General features: G+C 38.2%; 1 protein-coding gene across 1 annotated transcript; it reads right to left on the bottom strand.

The window, feature by feature from the left end:
• Window positions 1-1,597: 1,597 nt before the first annotated feature.
• PABPC1 (poly(A) binding protein cytoplasmic 1) lies at window positions 1,598-18,342 on the bottom strand. Its single transcript, XM_059901387.1, has 15 exons — window positions 17,627-18,342; window positions 14,240-14,433; window positions 13,922-14,037; window positions 11,650-11,789; window positions 10,261-10,355; window positions 9,787-9,924; window positions 9,481-9,576; window positions 6,188-6,460; window positions 5,863-5,953; window positions 5,131-5,241; window positions 4,895-5,049; window positions 4,243-4,327; window positions 3,576-3,706; window positions 2,892-2,985; window positions 1,598-2,048 (listed from the first exon to the last, which is right to left on the bottom strand). Exons 1-14 carry the CDS (start codon window positions 17,817-17,819, stop codon window positions 2,893-2,895), a joined length of 1,911 nt encoding a protein of 636 aa, XP_059757370.1. The 5' UTR covers window positions 17,820-18,342; the 3' UTR covers window positions 1,598-2,048; window position 2,892.
• Window positions 18,343-18,658: the final 316 nt, after the last annotated feature.

Below are 18,658 nucleotides of genomic sequence, written 5' to 3'. Positions count from 1 at the left end.
CTTTGTTTTATGTGTCATTTAAAACACACACACACACACACACACGGCACACAAGAATGACCTTGAAAAGGATACTTGTTTATGAGAGCTGAAACAAGAAGGCAGACTTTTTTGACCTCAGCTGGGAACATGTGCATTTCAGGAGACTCAAAATTTGATGCTCTGTGCATGTCTGCCAATGACGGAAATCTATTGTTTGCACAAGTAGATTTTTGGGGTTACAGGTAACTTTTAGTGAATTTGCAAATACAGAATCATCAAATAATGAAGACTGACTTTTTTTGATGTCAATTCCTGCAAGTAGATCACAACTACTTGAGTTTTGCTGCCTCCGCTAAGAAAATAGACATTTCAAAAATAGAAATGAGTTATCTTCATATCACACAAATACCAAATTCCAGCTATCCAATGTATAAAGCAAGCTACCGTCTGTGCAAACCCTATCTGTAACTCTAGATTTGGAATGGTTTCCAACTGTGAGAACTTTAGCTTGAGACATCTTAGAAGTTGCTCCTTTAAAACCTACAGGCTTGAACCATTTTGTAGTCAAATTTTGATAAACATAGTATATATTCCTCTGCCTTCCTAAAGCACTGAGGAACACTTTCATGATAACTCAAAGATTGTTTTCATCTCAACAAACTGTCAGAATAGGACAATGGCCAGGCAAAATACAAAATCATCACTATAATGCCTACTAGGTGCACTGATTTAAGCCATGGGATAGGAGGTGGGGTTTGGGTATATCTTGGGTTCCAAATGAAGCCAAGGTGAAAAGCATTCCAGGTACAGAAGCATCATAATGCTTCAACATGCAGGGAGGGCTGCCATTGTCATAGCCAAGGTTTTATTTGGATTTATTTATTTGCTCCCAAAGGCGAGAGCTAGAGTTGAGATCATTCTAGCATGGTGATGAGATAATCAGATATGCAACTTAGAAAGCTAACTCTGGCAGCAGTATGTAGAGAATGGAATAGAGTTAAAACTAGGCCATTCTCTAAAGTGCATTGAAATTGCCAGGGATATCTGGTTTAATGCATGTCCTGGGCCCCAATCCTGATCTTCTACATCTATTCTCTAGATGCAGAAGCCCTGTATCTTCATTATTCACAAGTACTTTGGATGGTAAGATATTACACTGAAATAAGTCACAATCATCAAAGGACTTTTAAAAAGAAGGCTTAAAAAAACGAATCCTAAATTTTGTACACTTAATACATCTAGTCTTCAGTGTAATTTTTATCTATACCCTCCTATCCAACAAATACAGTAGTTACTGTTTTATACCACATAAATGAGAGTTTAAGCTAGTTATCTGCCAGCCTAGAAACCTTAACATAGTCATATACTGGCATCGTCTCAAAAGATGTTAAGGTCATTTAACAAATAAAATATATGCCTTGATTCAAGAACTCACATGGAAATCTAAATTCATAAACTGCATTACAGACATTGTCTTATGCCTCTTTTCCATAAAACTAAGAAACTTCTGAAGTACCTTTCTCATGAAAGAGGTTCTTACACCAATTCCAGCTTATCACCTATTATTTACCCAAGCCAATTACAAAGAGAAATAAAATAGCATACCATCACTGTGCACTGTTTAAGGAATTTTTATTAAAGCAAGAATTTTATAATCCAAATTACGTTTCATTGCTCAGTTATCAATTCTGTTATTTAAAACAGAAGTGACATTCTGAGCTATGCCACAGTAAAGAATTAATTACAAAATTAAAGAAAGGAATGCTTTAAATTTTTGTACTTTGCTGAAAATTCTTTTTCCCAGGGTCTATAAAACATTAATTTGTTTTTATATTTTACTATTTTTTTGTGTTTTTTTTTTTGTTTTTAAATCAATAAGTAATCTAGGACTAGCATTACGTTTGCTAGACCTGGCATTTGCTCGGTACATAAGGTTCAAAGTTTCCTTTCCTTTTTTTATTTATTTTATATTTTGCAATGTTTTTTTTCCATAATATTTAAGTTTTTCGATGTTTAGGTATTTTTCTTCGGTGAAGCACGGGTTTCTTTTCGTGGTCCCTGATCATCTGTAAATGTGGGGGGAAAAAAGATTATAATCATCAAATTTAAGAGACAGAACTTAATGATTCCAACCACTAAAAAAAAAGGATCTTTACCTAAGTGACTGACAGAGGTGCTAATTATAGCTATAATGGCAGTCATATTACAATATATAAATGATTCCAATTAACATGTTACACACCTTAAATTTACAGTGTCATATGTCAAATATTTTAACAAAACAAGAAAAATAACAGGACCAATACTGGCACTTGTTAGTATTAAAGCCCTTGGCCAAATTCAGCCTGTTTACAGGCTGCTTCTTCTGTAAAGCTCTACTGGACCACAGCCATACCCACTGGTTTACATGTTGTCTGTGGCTGTTCTCACACTAACGGTGGAGCAGAGTAGCTTCAACACGTAACACGGCCCCCAAAGCCCCAACTATTTCCTATTTTACAGAAGAGCTTTGCTCATCCCTGGCTCTGGCTACACAGCTACATCACCCCATTTCTTGGGGGTAACGAAAGGCAACAGCAGAGGCCAAAAGGCAACTGTCATCGCTGCCACCCAAGAACATGTATTAAGCTATGAAAAGTCCTCCAAGAATAGCTATACAGGGCCAACCCCTGTTACAGCCATTTAATACAAATTACTATACAAAATGCGTGAAAGGGCTCTGATCTTAAGAATTCAAGTCAATACCAGGGTTAACAGGTAAAGTTTCCTTTAATTCCTCTGTATCTCTACTTCTCTTCGAAAAATTTGCCATGTATTTGAATTAATGGTAAAATGAGTTTTTGCTATGTTTCAAAACATGCTCAAACTGTTAGAACAGACTAAGGCGCCAACACAGGAGGCGGGCTCACTTCACACGGCTGGAACCCCGGTGGCACTGTTCACTGCTTTCTGGGCAGCCTCTTTTGCTTGGTGGGCTTGTAGGACAGCTACAGCTTCATCAACCTGAAGAAAAGAAAAACTGGTTCTGAAAAATAATAATTAGACAATAATTTCAAATTGACAACACACAAATGTCCAACAAAGGCAAATTCCTTTCCTCAGATGAAAGTGGAAACAACTGTTATCGAAAAACATTCCAACTATATCCGTATCTTTTGGGTTCCATTCCACCACTGTTCTACAATTATGAACCTCTTGCACTTCTTACTCTCTCTCCACCAAAAATCCCCCAAAGTTGAGAATTATCAGCAAACATCCCTTTCTCCAATAAAGATGTAGCACAGTTAAGAGAGCACGAACGCTGGAGTTACAGTGACTGGATTTGAAACCAAGCTCTGCCATTCACTAGCTGCTTTGTGAGCACTGGGCAAATTACTTAACCTCTCTATGCTTCAGTTTCCCCCGTCTATAAAATGGGGATAACAGCACCATAGGTTATTATTAGGATTTTCAATTAATATTTATAAAGCTCTTAGAACTGTGCGTGACTTGTATAAAGCACTTATAAATGTCCTAGAAAATTAAGTTCCTACAAAACATCCTGGAATATGTACTATAAGAAGCTACTAGATAAATGATAAAATTTAAATTACTTTAGAACGGAGAGACTCTGGAGACTCAAGCATATGAAGAAGTTCTGAATTATCAATCTCCAACAACATGCCAGTGATTTTACCAGCAAGAGTAGGGTGCATGGCTTGAATTAGAGGAAAGAGCCGTTCACCTAGGAACAAAAACATTCAAACACTCCTTCAATCAAAAAAACAAAAAATTTTTAAGGCATCTACCATATTAAAACTGGGGTTTAAGAACCTTTTGTTTACAGCAAATAAATGTTAACCCATAATCCACCATTTCATTATCTTTCATAAGATTGCTATAAAACGGATTAAGATCTACCACAAGGCAATTAATTCTTGGCAGTTGTCAGTTTGCCAAAAAAAAAGATGAACTGAAGCTATGTTTACTATTAAAGTGTTAAATCTGTGCTCAGGCAAAATCAAAGTGGTTTACTCATTTGGTTCAAATTCTTTCTTCCAAAAATGTGGCAGGGTACATGGCAAGCAATGCCCTATTACACTATCAATCAAAGGCAACATTTTAATAGCTTTTCCAAACAGACAAACTGTGCCATCATAATCATTCATGCCGATTCACATCCTGCCACCCTAGCTGTCATTTTTAGGTACAGAGGAGGTCTAAATGTCTTCCTATTTTCTAGTGTCTCCATAACTGACTAGGTGGGACAAAGGTACTTACCCAACATTTGCTTCTGTTCTTGAGGAGGGGCAGATGCCAACATGGAAGCAGTCAAAGGCTCCTGACCTTGTACATGAACAGCAGGCTAGAAAGAAAACGGGAAATTTCCTAAGTTTAAAAAGTACAGAAGTAATGGCCAGTACAAACACAGCCATCACTGGAAATTAACTGGATAAAGACTGTAATCTAAACATAAACAGAAGCTGAGTGATTCAGAAATACAGCCTAAGATAGCTATATTAACACCTAAGTGCTCAAGTATTATAAGCACAGGGGATGTTGAATTTTCTTTTTTATCTGGAGTATTCTTTGGAATCATACTTCTACTATGATCAATGACGATTTTGGTCCTAGGGTCAAAAAAAAAAAAGGTAAGGCAAATCTCACAACTAAACTTTATTTTACCCTTTCTTACAACTATGCCAAACAAAACCCTCATATCACATAAGTAATTCAGGATGAGGGACTGCTGAATGCTTGTCTAGTTCCTAGAGTATAGCACATAGAAGACATTTTTACATACTATCAATTAGTGGCACCTCAACAAGGTGTTCTACATGGCTTAAGCTCTCATGTATCATACAGTTGTCTTCAATGTCTTTGACTGAGATCAAGGACTGTCATCTTTATAAAGAAATCATTAAATCCACACCTGCTGCATGGTAACTTGTGGCTGTGCGTTAAGATGTTGTTGAGGATTGCGAACTCCCGCAGCGTATTTATACTGTGGAACGGTGCGAACAGCAGGAGTAGCTGCAGCTGCAGCAGCTGTGGGACGTGGACCCATTGTCTGTGTTGATGTGTTAGCTAAAAAAATAAAAAGATTTTCGTATTTATCTTGCTATTTCAAATTGGAGACCAACTTTTACAGGAAGGGTTAAGACTCACCAACACGCTGTGTTGACATGACTCGTGGAACCTGTGAAGAAGCTGGTCTCATAGTACTAAATGGTGGTCTAGGAGCGGCTGGGCGGATAGCACCGGGCATATTTTGGAATGCTACGTTTAAAGATATGAACACACATTAACTGGGAAAAACTCACCAAGTGTTCATGCTGCTTTTTCAGAGCTGAGGTTTGCACAAAAGGCTATAGATGACCAAACATAAACAAACCATTTTTAAAAGCTTAGGCTCCTATATGCCATTTCTCCAGACTTAATCATATCAGAGCATCAGTAAATAAAAAATTTTCATTCATACAAGGACAAGTACTTATTAATATCTGAACATGATACATGAACCTGATTCTAAGTGTTCCTGCAATACAGCACTATTCCACAGGACAAGGCTGAAAATGCCTGGACCCTGGTCCTCATACATGGAACAAGATCTTTTAAAACTACTGCCTAACCAAATATGAAATTGAGTTGGATGCATTCCCAAACTTGTCATAAATGAAAATCAAAACAACATAGATATTGCTGTCTTAAGGAATGGTGAAACATTTTACAATTCTTTTTTAAAAACAAAATGCTAGGATCCCCAAAATGAACACCCATAAAAATAAACTATAAAAAGCAACAGCTAATATACCATTGGGATATAACAGCCAATTCGCCTCATTTATGTTTTTAGTTCAAATACTTTGCAACCTTAAAAAACAACAACAAAAAGCTTACGATGAGGTCTGGCACCCTGAGCAGTCCAGCGAGGACTTGGTCTTAGTTGAGCAATTTGGCTAGGAGGATAGTATGCAGCACGGTTCTGAGTCTGGAGAAAGCAAGCAAATGTATCAGCTAAAGAAAAAAGCAAATCATGCAACTAGTTATGCACTCAAAACATTTAGCAGGTCCTCACACTCTAAGCATTTTTCAAATCCAATCATAATTAACATCTCTTCATCTTAGGGCTTTATTTATTTTTTAGTGGGGCACAAAACATTAAAGATGACTGAAGAGGAAAACCTTCATGAGGTTTCTGTTCTCTTGTAAAAAAAAAACCTACCTGTGGGATAGCTGCCATGAAGTAACCTGAAGGAGGTGCTGGCTGATAGGGGTTGATTACAGGGTTGGGCACAGCTCTTACACTTGCCATTCTCTGCATATACTGGTTAGTGAGGTGAGCCTGGCGCTCTTCTTTGCGCTGAGCTAAAGCTACATACAATGGCTTGGTGGCCACAATTCTACCATTCATTTCTGTAACTGCTTTAGTGGCTTCTTCTGGGGAGGAGAAACACACAAATCCAAACCCTTTGCTGCGACCACCCTCCATCATAACCTATTAAAAGAAAATGGAAGAAACCACATGGTTAATGCAATGGTAGGATGAGGCACAAAAAGCAGAGTATCAACTATAGCCACCGACTCACATTTAACTAAATCCTGTCAATGCTTTCATCTTTTTTTCCCACAATTTTTCCCTTGATATCCAAATATTAAGGGTAAATACATGCATGCATTATCCCAGCCAAGCAAAAGAAGTAAAGGGGTGGAGGTACAATAGCAACTTTGTAAAAGTTTTAGATTTTCAATATTAAGGTTTAATTTCTAAATACAATCAAGGCCTGCTAAATTTTAGCACCACTAAAAACATGCACAATTAAAATTTGACTATTCTAGCAATTCGAGCTGACAAGATGCTTTATTACTCGTTAAGAGGGGAGGAAAAAGCAGTTGAATATCATAATATCCACATTTTAAAATTAAAATTTCACATTCAAGACCGTAAGGGCCATAAATACTGGGGTATAAACAATATTCAGGAAGCTCACAATGACTCAAAATCTTTTAAACAAGCAATGAGGAGACGTGAAGAACTTCTCAGTAGCCCTGCAATATACATAAGCATGCTATACAGCTATATTAAACAGCAAGCTGGTGGCACAGAACAAACAAAACAGCAATCAAACAGAGACCAATGATCTTACATAAATGTGGAATCAAAAGAACAAAACCAACAACTGGGCTCAAGGATACACAGAACAGATGGGTGGTTGCCAGAGAGGTACGGGGTGAAGGTGGCTAAAAAGTACAAACTCCCAGGTATAAAGCAAGTCATGGGGTCGTATTGTACAGCATGGGGACTACAGATAATACTGTATTATACATCTGAAAGTTGCTGAGAGTAGATCTTTACAGTTACCATTAAAAGAAAAATAATGTTTAACTATGGTAATGAATGTTAACTAGACTTACTGTGATCACTTTGCAGTATATACAAATACCAAACAATTATGTTGTACACTTGAATATGTTTTATGTCAATTATATCTCAAAAAACAGTCCAGAAACATACCCATGCAATTATGGGAACTTCGTATGTTAAAGCTTACATTTTAAAACAGTGGGGAAAAGACGGACTTTGGATTATCTAGTACGTGGTACAAAGGGATAATTCTGAATTAACTTAGAGCTCTTATTCACATCACATTGAAAAAAATCAAATTGCCAGATAAGATTCTGTATCTGAACATAAGATGAAAAAATACAGGGAAAATCTAAGATGACACAAGACCCCCAAAGTCCTAAGTGGAAGACTTGGAGAAAATACTTGCAACATAAAACAAAGCGCTGACATGAAATTTCCCCTAAATCAATAAAGATAACCGATGCAGTATAAAAACATGCAAAGAATAGGCTAAACAAGTAAACACATAAAAAGCACATCTCATTTAAAAAGATGCATACCACTTTCTACTAAATTGACAAGACTAGTAGTAATTTAATTTGTTCACCCTTTTTGGGACAATTCAGTTGTATGAAATTTAAATACACACACCCACTAACCAGAAACTTCAATTCTTGAACTTCAGAAATACTGGTATGTGTGCAAAGATATATGTATAAAGATGTTTATTAGAGTGGTGGGTCCAACACTGTTAGTAGCATGCAAAGCAAACCAAATGACCAATAATACAGGCATAGTAGAATAAGTTATGGTACATCTATACCATGAATATTCAGCCCTTAGCGAAAAATGAGAAAATGCCTGAAATAAATATGTACCTAGATATGTTAAATAAAAAGACAAGTTGCAGAATAGGTATACTATGATCCTGTTTCATAAAAACTGTTTATACGTATACAAAAAGTATACAAGCATGGAAAATTATCTGGAAAGGCCAACCAAACTCCTTTTGAAGACTGAAAATGAAAAATGGAAGGGTCACCTTTTTCTACTTCTGTCTTGACCAATTTGTTTTTCAGCAAGCATTATCAAATTAACACAATGACCTCCTCTCCCAGAATTTCTGCAAAAACTTTTTCACCTCCTTGCCAACAGCGATATGATCCACAAAGGACTTTTTGAAAAGGACTTAATAAAGACCCTCCTTTGTAAAACATGCATGCTTCTTCATACATTCAAAATAAACTGATGCACAATATTCAATTTAAATGATTTTCAGGGAACATACTGAGGATAAACAAACTCAGGAATAGATTCTATCATACTCCAGGTTCTCCTACAAAAGCACAGGCTGAATGAAACAGAAGACAACTACATCACTTGCATTTTTGTGTGTATTCCTCTACTGTGCTCCTTAACATTCTATCGTAGAAGTTCCCTCGGTCAGTGGGGTTGCAGAGTAGAAAGATCAGCTACGAGGTCACTCCAGAGCACTCAGTTTTAATTTTTCCTGTTCTCTTTTGAGAATCTGTTTGAAGTTTTAGATACTCTTCCCACCCCTCAAGGTACATACATAACAGAACTTTAAATACAGAAGGATTCTTGGGCCATGGACACCAGAAAAAACACCTAAAGTAGAGGTTCTTATATCAAAATTCCAGAATTTAGACTAGAATCTTACTGTTGTTATTTCTTAATTTCTGATTTCAAGTAAAAGCAAACACGATCTCTACCTTTACTGTTATAGGGGGCTTTAAGTTTGACTCCCCAGAGTGAATTCTGTAAGCAAATATAGATTAGCTCAAATAGTAACAATTACAGTTCCCCAATAAGTTGCTTTCTTTAACCAGTAAAATAACTAGTTTAACAGAGTACAGAACAGTGCATATCATGTGATGATCGATCACTATGGTCATCTAATGCAGCCTTTCCAGCCACTTCAAATCTGAATATAAGTTGTTTTTTTTTTTGAGTATAAGTTTTTGAAGTAATGAAGCAAAGATATGATTTTCTGAAAAATGAAAGGCTGATTTTTTAGAGAAAAGGAAAAACGATTTGTCCATTCATTTATAAAGAAAAACACTCCATATGAAATATAAAATTTATATACATATATCCATGGGCATGGATTTTTCCCAAATCTTAAAAAAAAAGTGCATCATATGCTTTACCTTTGCACTAGTGATTGTACCAAACGGAGAAAACTCTTTCCGGAGACGTTCATCATCAATACCATCATCAAGATTTTTCACATAAAGGTTAACACCCTAAAAAAAAAATAAAATAAAGAAAAAAAATTTAGAAAAAGGAAAAAGAAAACCATAGTGGTACTTAAGCATACTTCCTATTATCTTATCCCATGTTTCCTCTCCTTTCCCCCTCTCAAACCCTCCAGTTACCTGTCAGTAACTGAAATGAACATAAAATAGGTTTCCTCATCCCTGTCTTATTTTTGCTCTTTCAGTTAAAAAATGAACCTGGTATCTGGTGATCCTATCTTGCTTCATCTGTTCAAATTTGCGCTTAAGTTCCGTCTGCCGTTCCACTTTTTTCTGGGCTCGACCAACGTAAATTTGTTTTCCATTGAGCTCCTTTCCGTTCATCTCATCCACAGCCTTACAAAGACCACAAAATTTTAATTACTAACTTGCAATATATAAATTCATTTTTTAACAATAAAGAAAATTTGTTAGATTATAAAAGCTAAAGATGGACCCACCATAAAAACTAAACTTTGAGGTTTTAAGACAATAGAGGTTTTCAATTTATACTCTCAAAATATATAAAATGCAAGTAATTCAAAACAATACATGTGGAGATGAACATGTAGACTAGCCGTTGGTATGCATGTGTATTTCAATGCAAGAGCAACTCAACTTTATACCCCCACATCTTACTATAAAATACAGAAAAACCCACACTGCCTTTGGTTAGTATATTTTAAGTCTTACTTTCTGTGCATCTTCATGCCTTTCAAAGCTTACAAATCCAAAACCTTTGGATTTTCCACTCTCATCGGTCATTACTTTCACACTTAAGGCAGGTCCTAAAAAAAATTTTTTTAATGATTCAAAGGTATTCCATACAACATTTAGTTTATACATTTCAAGTTTCAATACACAAACAAAGCCATGAAAAAAATATAAAAATGGGGATTAAAAAAAAACCTCCAATCCTCCAGAAATGTATTCCTCCTATAACCACCCTCTTCTCTCCCACCATGGGCACTAAATATTCTCTTTAAGACCCTTTATTTCTACTAAGAAGCTAAGTAAATACTCTATTCCCTGAAACACTCCTCCTTCCATTTAAGGAGGTATGTTTTAGAGAAATGTAAATGATGATGAAGTTTTATGCTTAGCATTAGTACAAAACAGATGCATTATTTTAAAACAATTTGCTTTTCTTTAAGAATTTTTAAGCCTTGGCCCACTTGATTTTCAACAAGGAGTAGAGGAAACACGGGGTTTGACCTTTGACATAGCAGAAGCACCTGGAGGAGGCGGCATGTTTCTGAAGACACATATTCCCCCACCACCCCCTCAAATAAAACAGACTTAACTGAAGTGGTAAGTATTATCTCAGGTAGGTGGGGAAAAAAGATTAAAAATCACATCTGATTACAGAGAATCTGCAAGATGTATGGGCACACATCAACTGTTTAGAGGGTTCAATGTGGCATCCCAGCTTGGCAATAGTAAAGTATTAGATTTCCTCATTCTTTATGATTTGGAATGCTTTTAAAAAGGGGACACTTATTTAAGTTAAACAAAAAGGAAAGCAAAGGTAAGGGGCAAGTAAATCACCTGCAAGAGTGCAATTTAAAGTTCGTTTTCTGATCAGCTACACAACTATCTAAAGTGAGACCGGTTACACACTTCACGGGAAAATCTGGATCTTTGTCTTTAAAAGTCATTATTTTAAATTGCTCAAACACGATGCTGAGACTGGCCAAATATCCTAAAGCTGGCCAGCTTTCCTGTCCCATAATTAAAGACTACATTCCAACCTAAGTTGGCTGTGTCTCATGCAATGCCTCTGATGAGATGGGATCTGTTAGTGCATAAATCCAGCACAATTTCTTAACATAGCAAAAGCTTTTAAAATCTGTTCCAATTACACAGTCACACCTTACGGTGCTAATACAATGCTATTAACCTTTAAACTGGATAGGATTTTATTTATAAGCTAGTATAATGGACTATCAGTAGCTTAATCCAAATAACTACAATATTTTAAAATATGTGAAGTCCCATTTATTTTAATATAAAATATTAGCCAAAACTAACATTGAACAATTACTCAGAACTGAGTATAAAAATTTAATTCAGACACATTACCGAACTTGCCAAAGAGATCCTTCAGGCGCTCATCATCCATGTCTTCTCCAAAATTCTTGATGTAAACATTGGTGAACTCTTTTGCCCTAGCTCCGAGTTCTGCTTCTCGTTCCTTACGAGACTTAAATCGTCCAACAAATCTAATAAAATAGATAAGAACTATAAAATTAGGTTCTATTTTATGAAGTTCAGGTTAATTAAGCCTGATGGTTGACTCTGTAATAGTTACTGGTAATTTCAGAATCTCTAATAAAAAGCAAACTATAAAACAGAAATAGGGCCTTAAGTGCAATGTGAGAACAAACCTCTTAACTATAATCACGAAAAAGAACATTTTTCTTAATGCACACTCCTCTCCCTTCCTTCTAGCTAACCTAGGGTTAAGAAGATTACGTCCAGCAATACAAACTAGTGGAGTATGCCTGCACCACTAGTGAAAGACAGCGAAAAGACAGGAAAGCTTTTATCGTTGCTGTTTCAACATGGCTCTTGCACTTTGTTTGCAATCTCCTAAAATATAAATTTAAGCTACCGAAGTCTGTACTCTAACATACAACGGCCTGGAACAAATTTCTTTGCAGCATTATCAACAAAATGTGTTTTAAAAATTGAGGTTTTCCCTAAAAGTAGTACATGTGTCATTAAAGGATATAATATACATCAAAAAACCATCGCCCATAATCCCACCCAAATTGTGACTGACTTTTCATAGGCCTTTTTGTTCCCTGTGCTTAAGAACGTTAGTCCAGCACAATTCCTTTCCATAGGAGACACCTACATTTTATTCCCTTAGCCGCACCCCACACCTTCCCCCACCCATATGGTGCTGCTTCTCCATGCAATTAGTTTTATAAATGTTCTCAGTGGGAACATGATATTCCATTGTGGACAACAAAACTTTCTTTTGTAAATAATGCCGCAACATTATGAAACTTCGTTATTTGTTCTTAGGATAGAGTTGCAGAAATCATGGCAGCTTGAAAGGTATATAAATGATCTTAAGTTTATACCTACAAACTGCTTTCCAAAAAAGGGTTATATCATTTTATACTCAAAAAACAGCAATAAATCAAGTTCTTTACTTAATCTAGACCTCCACCAGTGGTAGCCATTCTTTTTTTTCCCCTAAAGCACTGCTGACAGGCAAAAGATAGTTTCATCTCTGAATACTAATGATGCTGAACATTTTTCTCATTTAAAGGTGTATTATTTTTAAGAATTACCCTTTGTAAACATTGTTCCCACTGAGGAGTTGCTGGTTTTCTTAGACTTGTATGGGGTTCTTTACATACTACAAAGTCTTTCCTTAATCATGTAATTGACAGAACTCACAACAGGTACCACCATGTGCATGACTCCTCCGTGTACAGACTGACCATACCACTTGATGCAGATTTATGAGAACCTCACCTTAAGAGTGATGCAGTTGACCTGTAAGAACCAAACCCAATCTGCATGCCATCACTGCAGTTTACATGAGCTCACAGCTCACTTACAATATGACCTCACAGCTGAATTTGCCTACTTAAGCAAAATCCACTGGCACTGAGGATAAAATTGAGATTTGTAATTTCTTTGGGCTCATAAAATCTGTATTTTTACAACTTGTAGCAGAAAGTCTTATAGAGGCTTTATCAGTGTCATTATTTTAAAAGTTTGCAACTTTTAAGAACAAGTTTATTTCAGAAAAGATTAATCATGAAGACTTCTGGTTTAATTACGATTTATCTTTACATGGGGAAGGGAGCCAAAAGGTGTTGAAACAACAATTATGACAATCTTTAAACTCCATCAATAAACTGTGGGAGTAAAGCCAAGCAGAGAGTCACCCTGGGCTCTGAATTTAGACCACTGGGTTTGTATCGCAGTTTATCTGTCACACCAGTATGTAAATACAGGCAAGTTATTTTAGCTTCAGCTTTGAATGTAAATGGGGCTAATTACTACCTTGGGAATTATGATTAAGTTTCTGCCTGGATTTCTAGTTTTTCAACTAATACACACTTATTTTTGAAAAAGCTTTATATTCCAGCATACCTATCTTCTGCTGTTTCTTTTCTGTTTGAATGCTGACCAGCTGTATTAATTCACTGTTACTTGTATGTTACACTGAATGTGGAGAAAAGACAATTATAAAATCTACCAAGATGTGGTTTATTAATTTTCACTTTAGCTGTATCTCTTTTAAGAGCACAAATATATTACTTGTAAAATGCATGAATTGAACTATTAAAAGCATCTGAAGTATGATTAACTAAATATTTATACTTACACTTTGCGATCATTTAGAAGCATCCCATTCATTTTTTCAATAGCTCTTTCAGCTGCTTCTTGTGTCTCAAAATGCACAAATCCATAACCCTTGGAACCATTTTCATCACAAACCACCTAGGGAAAAATGTGTAATAATTTTTCATTACTTGCTATTGATTTAGCATTTTTCCAGTATTCAGAGATAACTTGTCAGCTACCTAACCTGGGCATTTGGGAAATAAAGATATCCATTAACACAGAGCATGGTTGCTATCTTCAAGAATAAACTACAATTAAACTAAAACACTGTATGTTTACCTGTCATATTTTTGCTTACCTTACATGAAAGGATGTTACCAAAAGCAGAAAATGTATCATACAGTGCTTTATTATCAATGGATTTGTCCAAATTTTTAATGAATATGTTGCCCACTCCACTTTTGCGAAGTGATGGATCACGCTGAGACCACATAATGCGTACTGGCTTGCCCTTTATAACATCAAAATTCATGGTGTCCAAAGCACGCTCCGCTGCAGGAAGGACATTTTCAAAATAAATATTATTTCAAAACTTTTACAGCCCACTTAAATTTATATAAACTATTGTGGAGGGAACAGTAGGGCACATGGTCCCTCTACCTCTTTAAACTTCAAGATGGCTGAACCTTACCTCATATCAGTCTAGATTTAAATGGTACAACGCAAAAAGAGAAGACAAATATCAAAAAACCCCAAATTTCCCATGTTAATTTGTTAATGGATGACGTATCGTTAAGAACTAACTTATTTCTGAAACAACCTCTTCCTTTAATTGCCATGAAATTTAAAAGCACCTTTTTGTTCCTAGTCAACTGTAAAACTGTAAAAGCGAGATTCCCCTTCACAATCTGCTTAATAAGCAATATAAAAGACAGTAAGCAATTGTAGATTATCCACAAGCAGAGCAGTTTATGGATTTTCAAGCATTTTAACTTCTTCTCTATTACTTGTCAAAATTGTTTCTTGCTTATCACTGTCAATACTGTACAAAAATTAGTCCATTTTCTAAAAAAAAAAAAAAAAAAAAAAATTCTTGACTTATTGGGGGGATTTCAGTGATTCATGGCACAATTCCTATGGCCATGTTAAAAAAAAAAAAAAAGGCTTTATCCATTCAGAAAGACTTGAATCAGGCTTTCAAAAACTAAAGTGAAGTTGGACGTACTTAGCTATGTAACACAAAACTTTTGAAATACCAGGTCTACGATAGTCACAATTCACTTTAAATGCTTTATTTATATATAAAACCATTTTTATCTTAGATCACTCATTTACTCTTAGATCAGTCATTACATTAATAACTGATGATTAATCAATTATTTCTGAATAGTGCTAGAAAATTTCAAAATCTACCCTATGATTACATCTATGAAGGATCAAATTATGTGCACCCGTACCATTAAAGAAACACTTATTACAGAAGTTTAGACTCTAAATGGAAAAATATATCATTAAGTAGAAAACACTAGTCCCTAAAGAGTGGGAACACACAGTCCACTTGAAGTCCTGAAACACCAATTTTCACAAATTCCATGCTAGTGTTAACTGTAAAATTAGTGAGAGGACAAATTTTCCAGCCACTTCTTTCTATAAATGAAAGTTTTAGTTTCTAGAAGATAGTGACAAACAACTGTCAGCTCATTTATCAATTGACCACGCCTACTCAGCTCCCCTAGTTTTTTAGCTGACTCTGCTTGAGTTTCTTTTGAATGAGTCACCTCTTCCTGTTAAATTGGAAACTGGTCACTTTCAGAAGCTATTCTACAAATACATCAATGTAGCAATAAATAAGGGGGAGAAAAAAACGGAAACCACTGGAAATAATATTTGGAAAGACAATAATTTGTATATATAGAAATGAAATAAATGGAAGATGGAAAAATGCTACCTTCTTTTGAGTAGTTACAATACTGGCCTACTGCAATAGATGGATAATACACAGTGAGTATACTGTAACCACGGTAACCTGAAGTTCAACTTTTCTAACCCCAAGAAATTTTTAAAATTGTTTTTTTCGGATTTAAAATTGTTAAATTTAGAAAGAATACCAGCCACTTTCAGAAGTTTACATTTCATGCTCTCTAGAATTTGTCCAAGTTTTCTCTATCAACTCTTCAGTTTGTGATTATCTGCCCCCAAATTATCTTCCTTGATATTTCATTCAGCGATAAATCTTGACCAGAGTTGGGAGGAACCGTTATGGAGTGACATTTGGAGCTACTGCCTACAGAGCAAAAGGGCAGAAAACCTGCAGTGCAGTTTTACAACTTCGGGCTTGCTGTCACTCAATAGCCTGCCTACCCAAAAATCTCAGTATTAACTTTACCTAGTGAAAAGCTGATCACTAAATAACTCCAGATCTGTTAATGAAATAAAAGTTTCAATTCCACCTTTAAGGCCTTTCCTACAAAAATAAATTCCTTATATTTTGTAACACTTGACATATATTCAAGTAGCCAGGGGAAAGAAGGGCAAAAGTGGACCATAAAATCAAGTGAAAATGACTTTTGCAAGTCAATTGATCCAGATATAAAGAAAAATCCTGGCAAGTCATCAGGTCACATATCTGTTTGCCAAATTTTGGATTTTTTTGCAAACTGTTTAACTTTACTTTAAAAATACAAGGTTAGCTGCGTCTTTTTCCCCATAAATTTCAAGCTGACTCCAGTGCTCAATCATTCCCCATGATGTATGGATATTCTGGACTACTTTAAAAAAAAGGAAACCACCACTAGAATGCCACATAAGTATAAGAGTCCAGTCCACACGACACTCACAAGTAACATTTTCCAGTCAAAAGTGGTGACGGCATTTTTAAGTAAAATCCTTCAAAACCATAGAAACTATTTCAGAGAAAAAAAAATATTCCGAACAAATTACCAGTACTACGAAACTAACTCGATTAAAACAATCACAACTACCTAAATAGCCTGAGATAAACGATGGCCTCCAAAAGGGTTCTCTTCCACATCCCCTCCCTCCTAACCTGCTGTTAAGAGTGAGAAATGTCTGAACTGGGGGAAAAACCCCAATGCACGTCTCATTGGTAGTTTATACTTCCAGGGCCATCAGTCACTGACAAGTTATTAAGAACGGAATCAGAAGCCTGATGACCACCACCAGACCACCATTATTAACTTTATTCTAAGTCCCCGTGGCTCCCCCAGGCGATTGGGCCAGTAGCCGGAACAGGCCTCGGGCCTGTGAGGTTACAGGGTTCAACACGTGGTATTTTTCGAGCAACGAAATGCACTTCCTGGGGCGTCCTGGGGCGCCGGCAAGAGCCTCGGGTGGTGGGAGCGCCTCCACCTATTACCGGAAAAGGGGGCTCGGCGCTCAACACCCCAGAATCCCGCAGCTACTGGCGGGAGCGTCGTGTTAGAACCCATTCTCACCCACCCTCCCGGCGCGTCATCACCCTAAAGTTTGAGAGCGGCTGAGGCCGAGAAAATGGTCGCAAAGGAGGAAGTGGCCCGGCGTAAGAGGGGCGTGCGGCTGCCGGCAGCGCGGGTCCCTGCGGGCACGGGGAACCGGGGTACTGGCGCCCGAGCCTCGCCCCGCTGGCCCCGGGGAGGGCTGGTGACATGCCCTCCTGCCCCCTCCCCCCGGGCCCGCCGGCCTAACCCGCCCGCCGCCGCCGCCTGAGCCTCATGGCCGCCCGCCCGCCGTCGGGCCCGGCTCTCACCGTCTGCCGGCTGCTGGAAGTTCACATACGCGTAGCCCAAAGAGCGGCGGGTGATCATGTCCCTGCAGACCCGGATGGAGAGGATGGGCCCGGCCGGGCTGAACTTCTCATAGAGCATCGCCTCGGTCACGTCGGGGTGTAGGTCCCCCACGTAGAGCGAGGCCATGGGGTAGCTGGGGGCGCTGGGGTTCATCTCGGCACGGCTGCCCGCAGGGCCACAGGCCGCGACCTTTCCGTGAGAGAAGAGCGAGTGCTGGGGTCGCGGGCCGAAGCCGGGGGGAGGGGAGCGGGGGCAAGCGCAGAGGGACAAAAATCAACCGGAATCGAAAACTACTCAACAGCCGCAGAACGGAGTCGATCCGCTGCCGCTGGCTGCTGGCTGCCAGCTGCCGGCTGGGGAGCGAGGGTGGCGGTGTCGGGTCCGGGCAGCGGGAAGGCCTCGGTCTCTTGGTTCCTTCTTGGAGCTGCTGCGGGGCCGCGGGCGGGCGGGTCGGTCTCGGTTGCTTCACCGGGTTATTTTATAAAACAGGAAGAAAAAAAAATAAAAGTCTCCGGCGGGGGAGACGCGGATTTTTTGTAAATTTTTTTTGGGTTTTTTAAAAGATTTTTTAAGATTTTTTTTGGATTTTTTTAATAATAAATGTGTGTTCCGAGGCCGGAGCACACACTCCGCACTCTCAGCACTAACCGCCGGGGAGAAGGGGAAGCACCGCCTCCTGCACCCTCTACTTATACCCCGCGCTGCAGTCGCCCCGCCCCCGCGCGTCTGACGCCAGGGCCCTACGCGAGCGTCAGCGCCGGAGGAGGAGGAGAAAAGGAGGCGAGGGGGAGGAGGAAAAAGAAAACAGGAGGAGGAAAGAGCAAAGAGGAAGAGAGAGGTGGCGGAGGAGGCCGCTGCGGGGGTGGGGGTGGGGCTGGGGCGGAGGGCGGGGCTTCTGCGCACGCGCCGCGGCCGGGGGGGCGGGGCCCACGCGGCGTAGGGCCCATGGGGGAAGGGAGGGCTGGCTTGCCGGCTGCTCTCCGAGGAGTCGG

The sequence above is a fragment of the Balaenoptera ricei genome, chromosome 17, assembly GCF_028023285.1.
Source record: "Balaenoptera ricei isolate mBalRic1 chromosome 17, mBalRic1.hap2, whole genome shotgun sequence".
Lineage (NCBI taxonomy): Eukaryota > Metazoa > Chordata > Mammalia > Artiodactyla > Balaenopteridae > Balaenoptera > Balaenoptera ricei.
Note: the sequence above shows the minus strand (reverse complement) of the source record. Positions and strands in the feature narration are given on the sequence as shown.

Excerpts from the sequence above, each read along its gene's own strand:
- PABPC1 (XM_059901387.1), bottom strand. The coding sequence starts at position 17,819 with ATGAACCCCAGCGCCCCCAGCTACCCCATGGCCTCGCTCTACGTGGGG. Across the intron at positions 14,434-17,626 it reads CTTCCAGCAGCCGGCAGACG|CGGAGCGTGCTTTGGACACC; the intron begins GTGAGAGCCGGG and ends TCCTTCCTGCAG. Across the intron at positions 9,577-9,786 it reads ATAGGATCACCAGATACCAG|GGTGTTAACCTTTATGTGAA; the intron begins GTTCATTTTTTA and ends TTTTTTTTTTAG.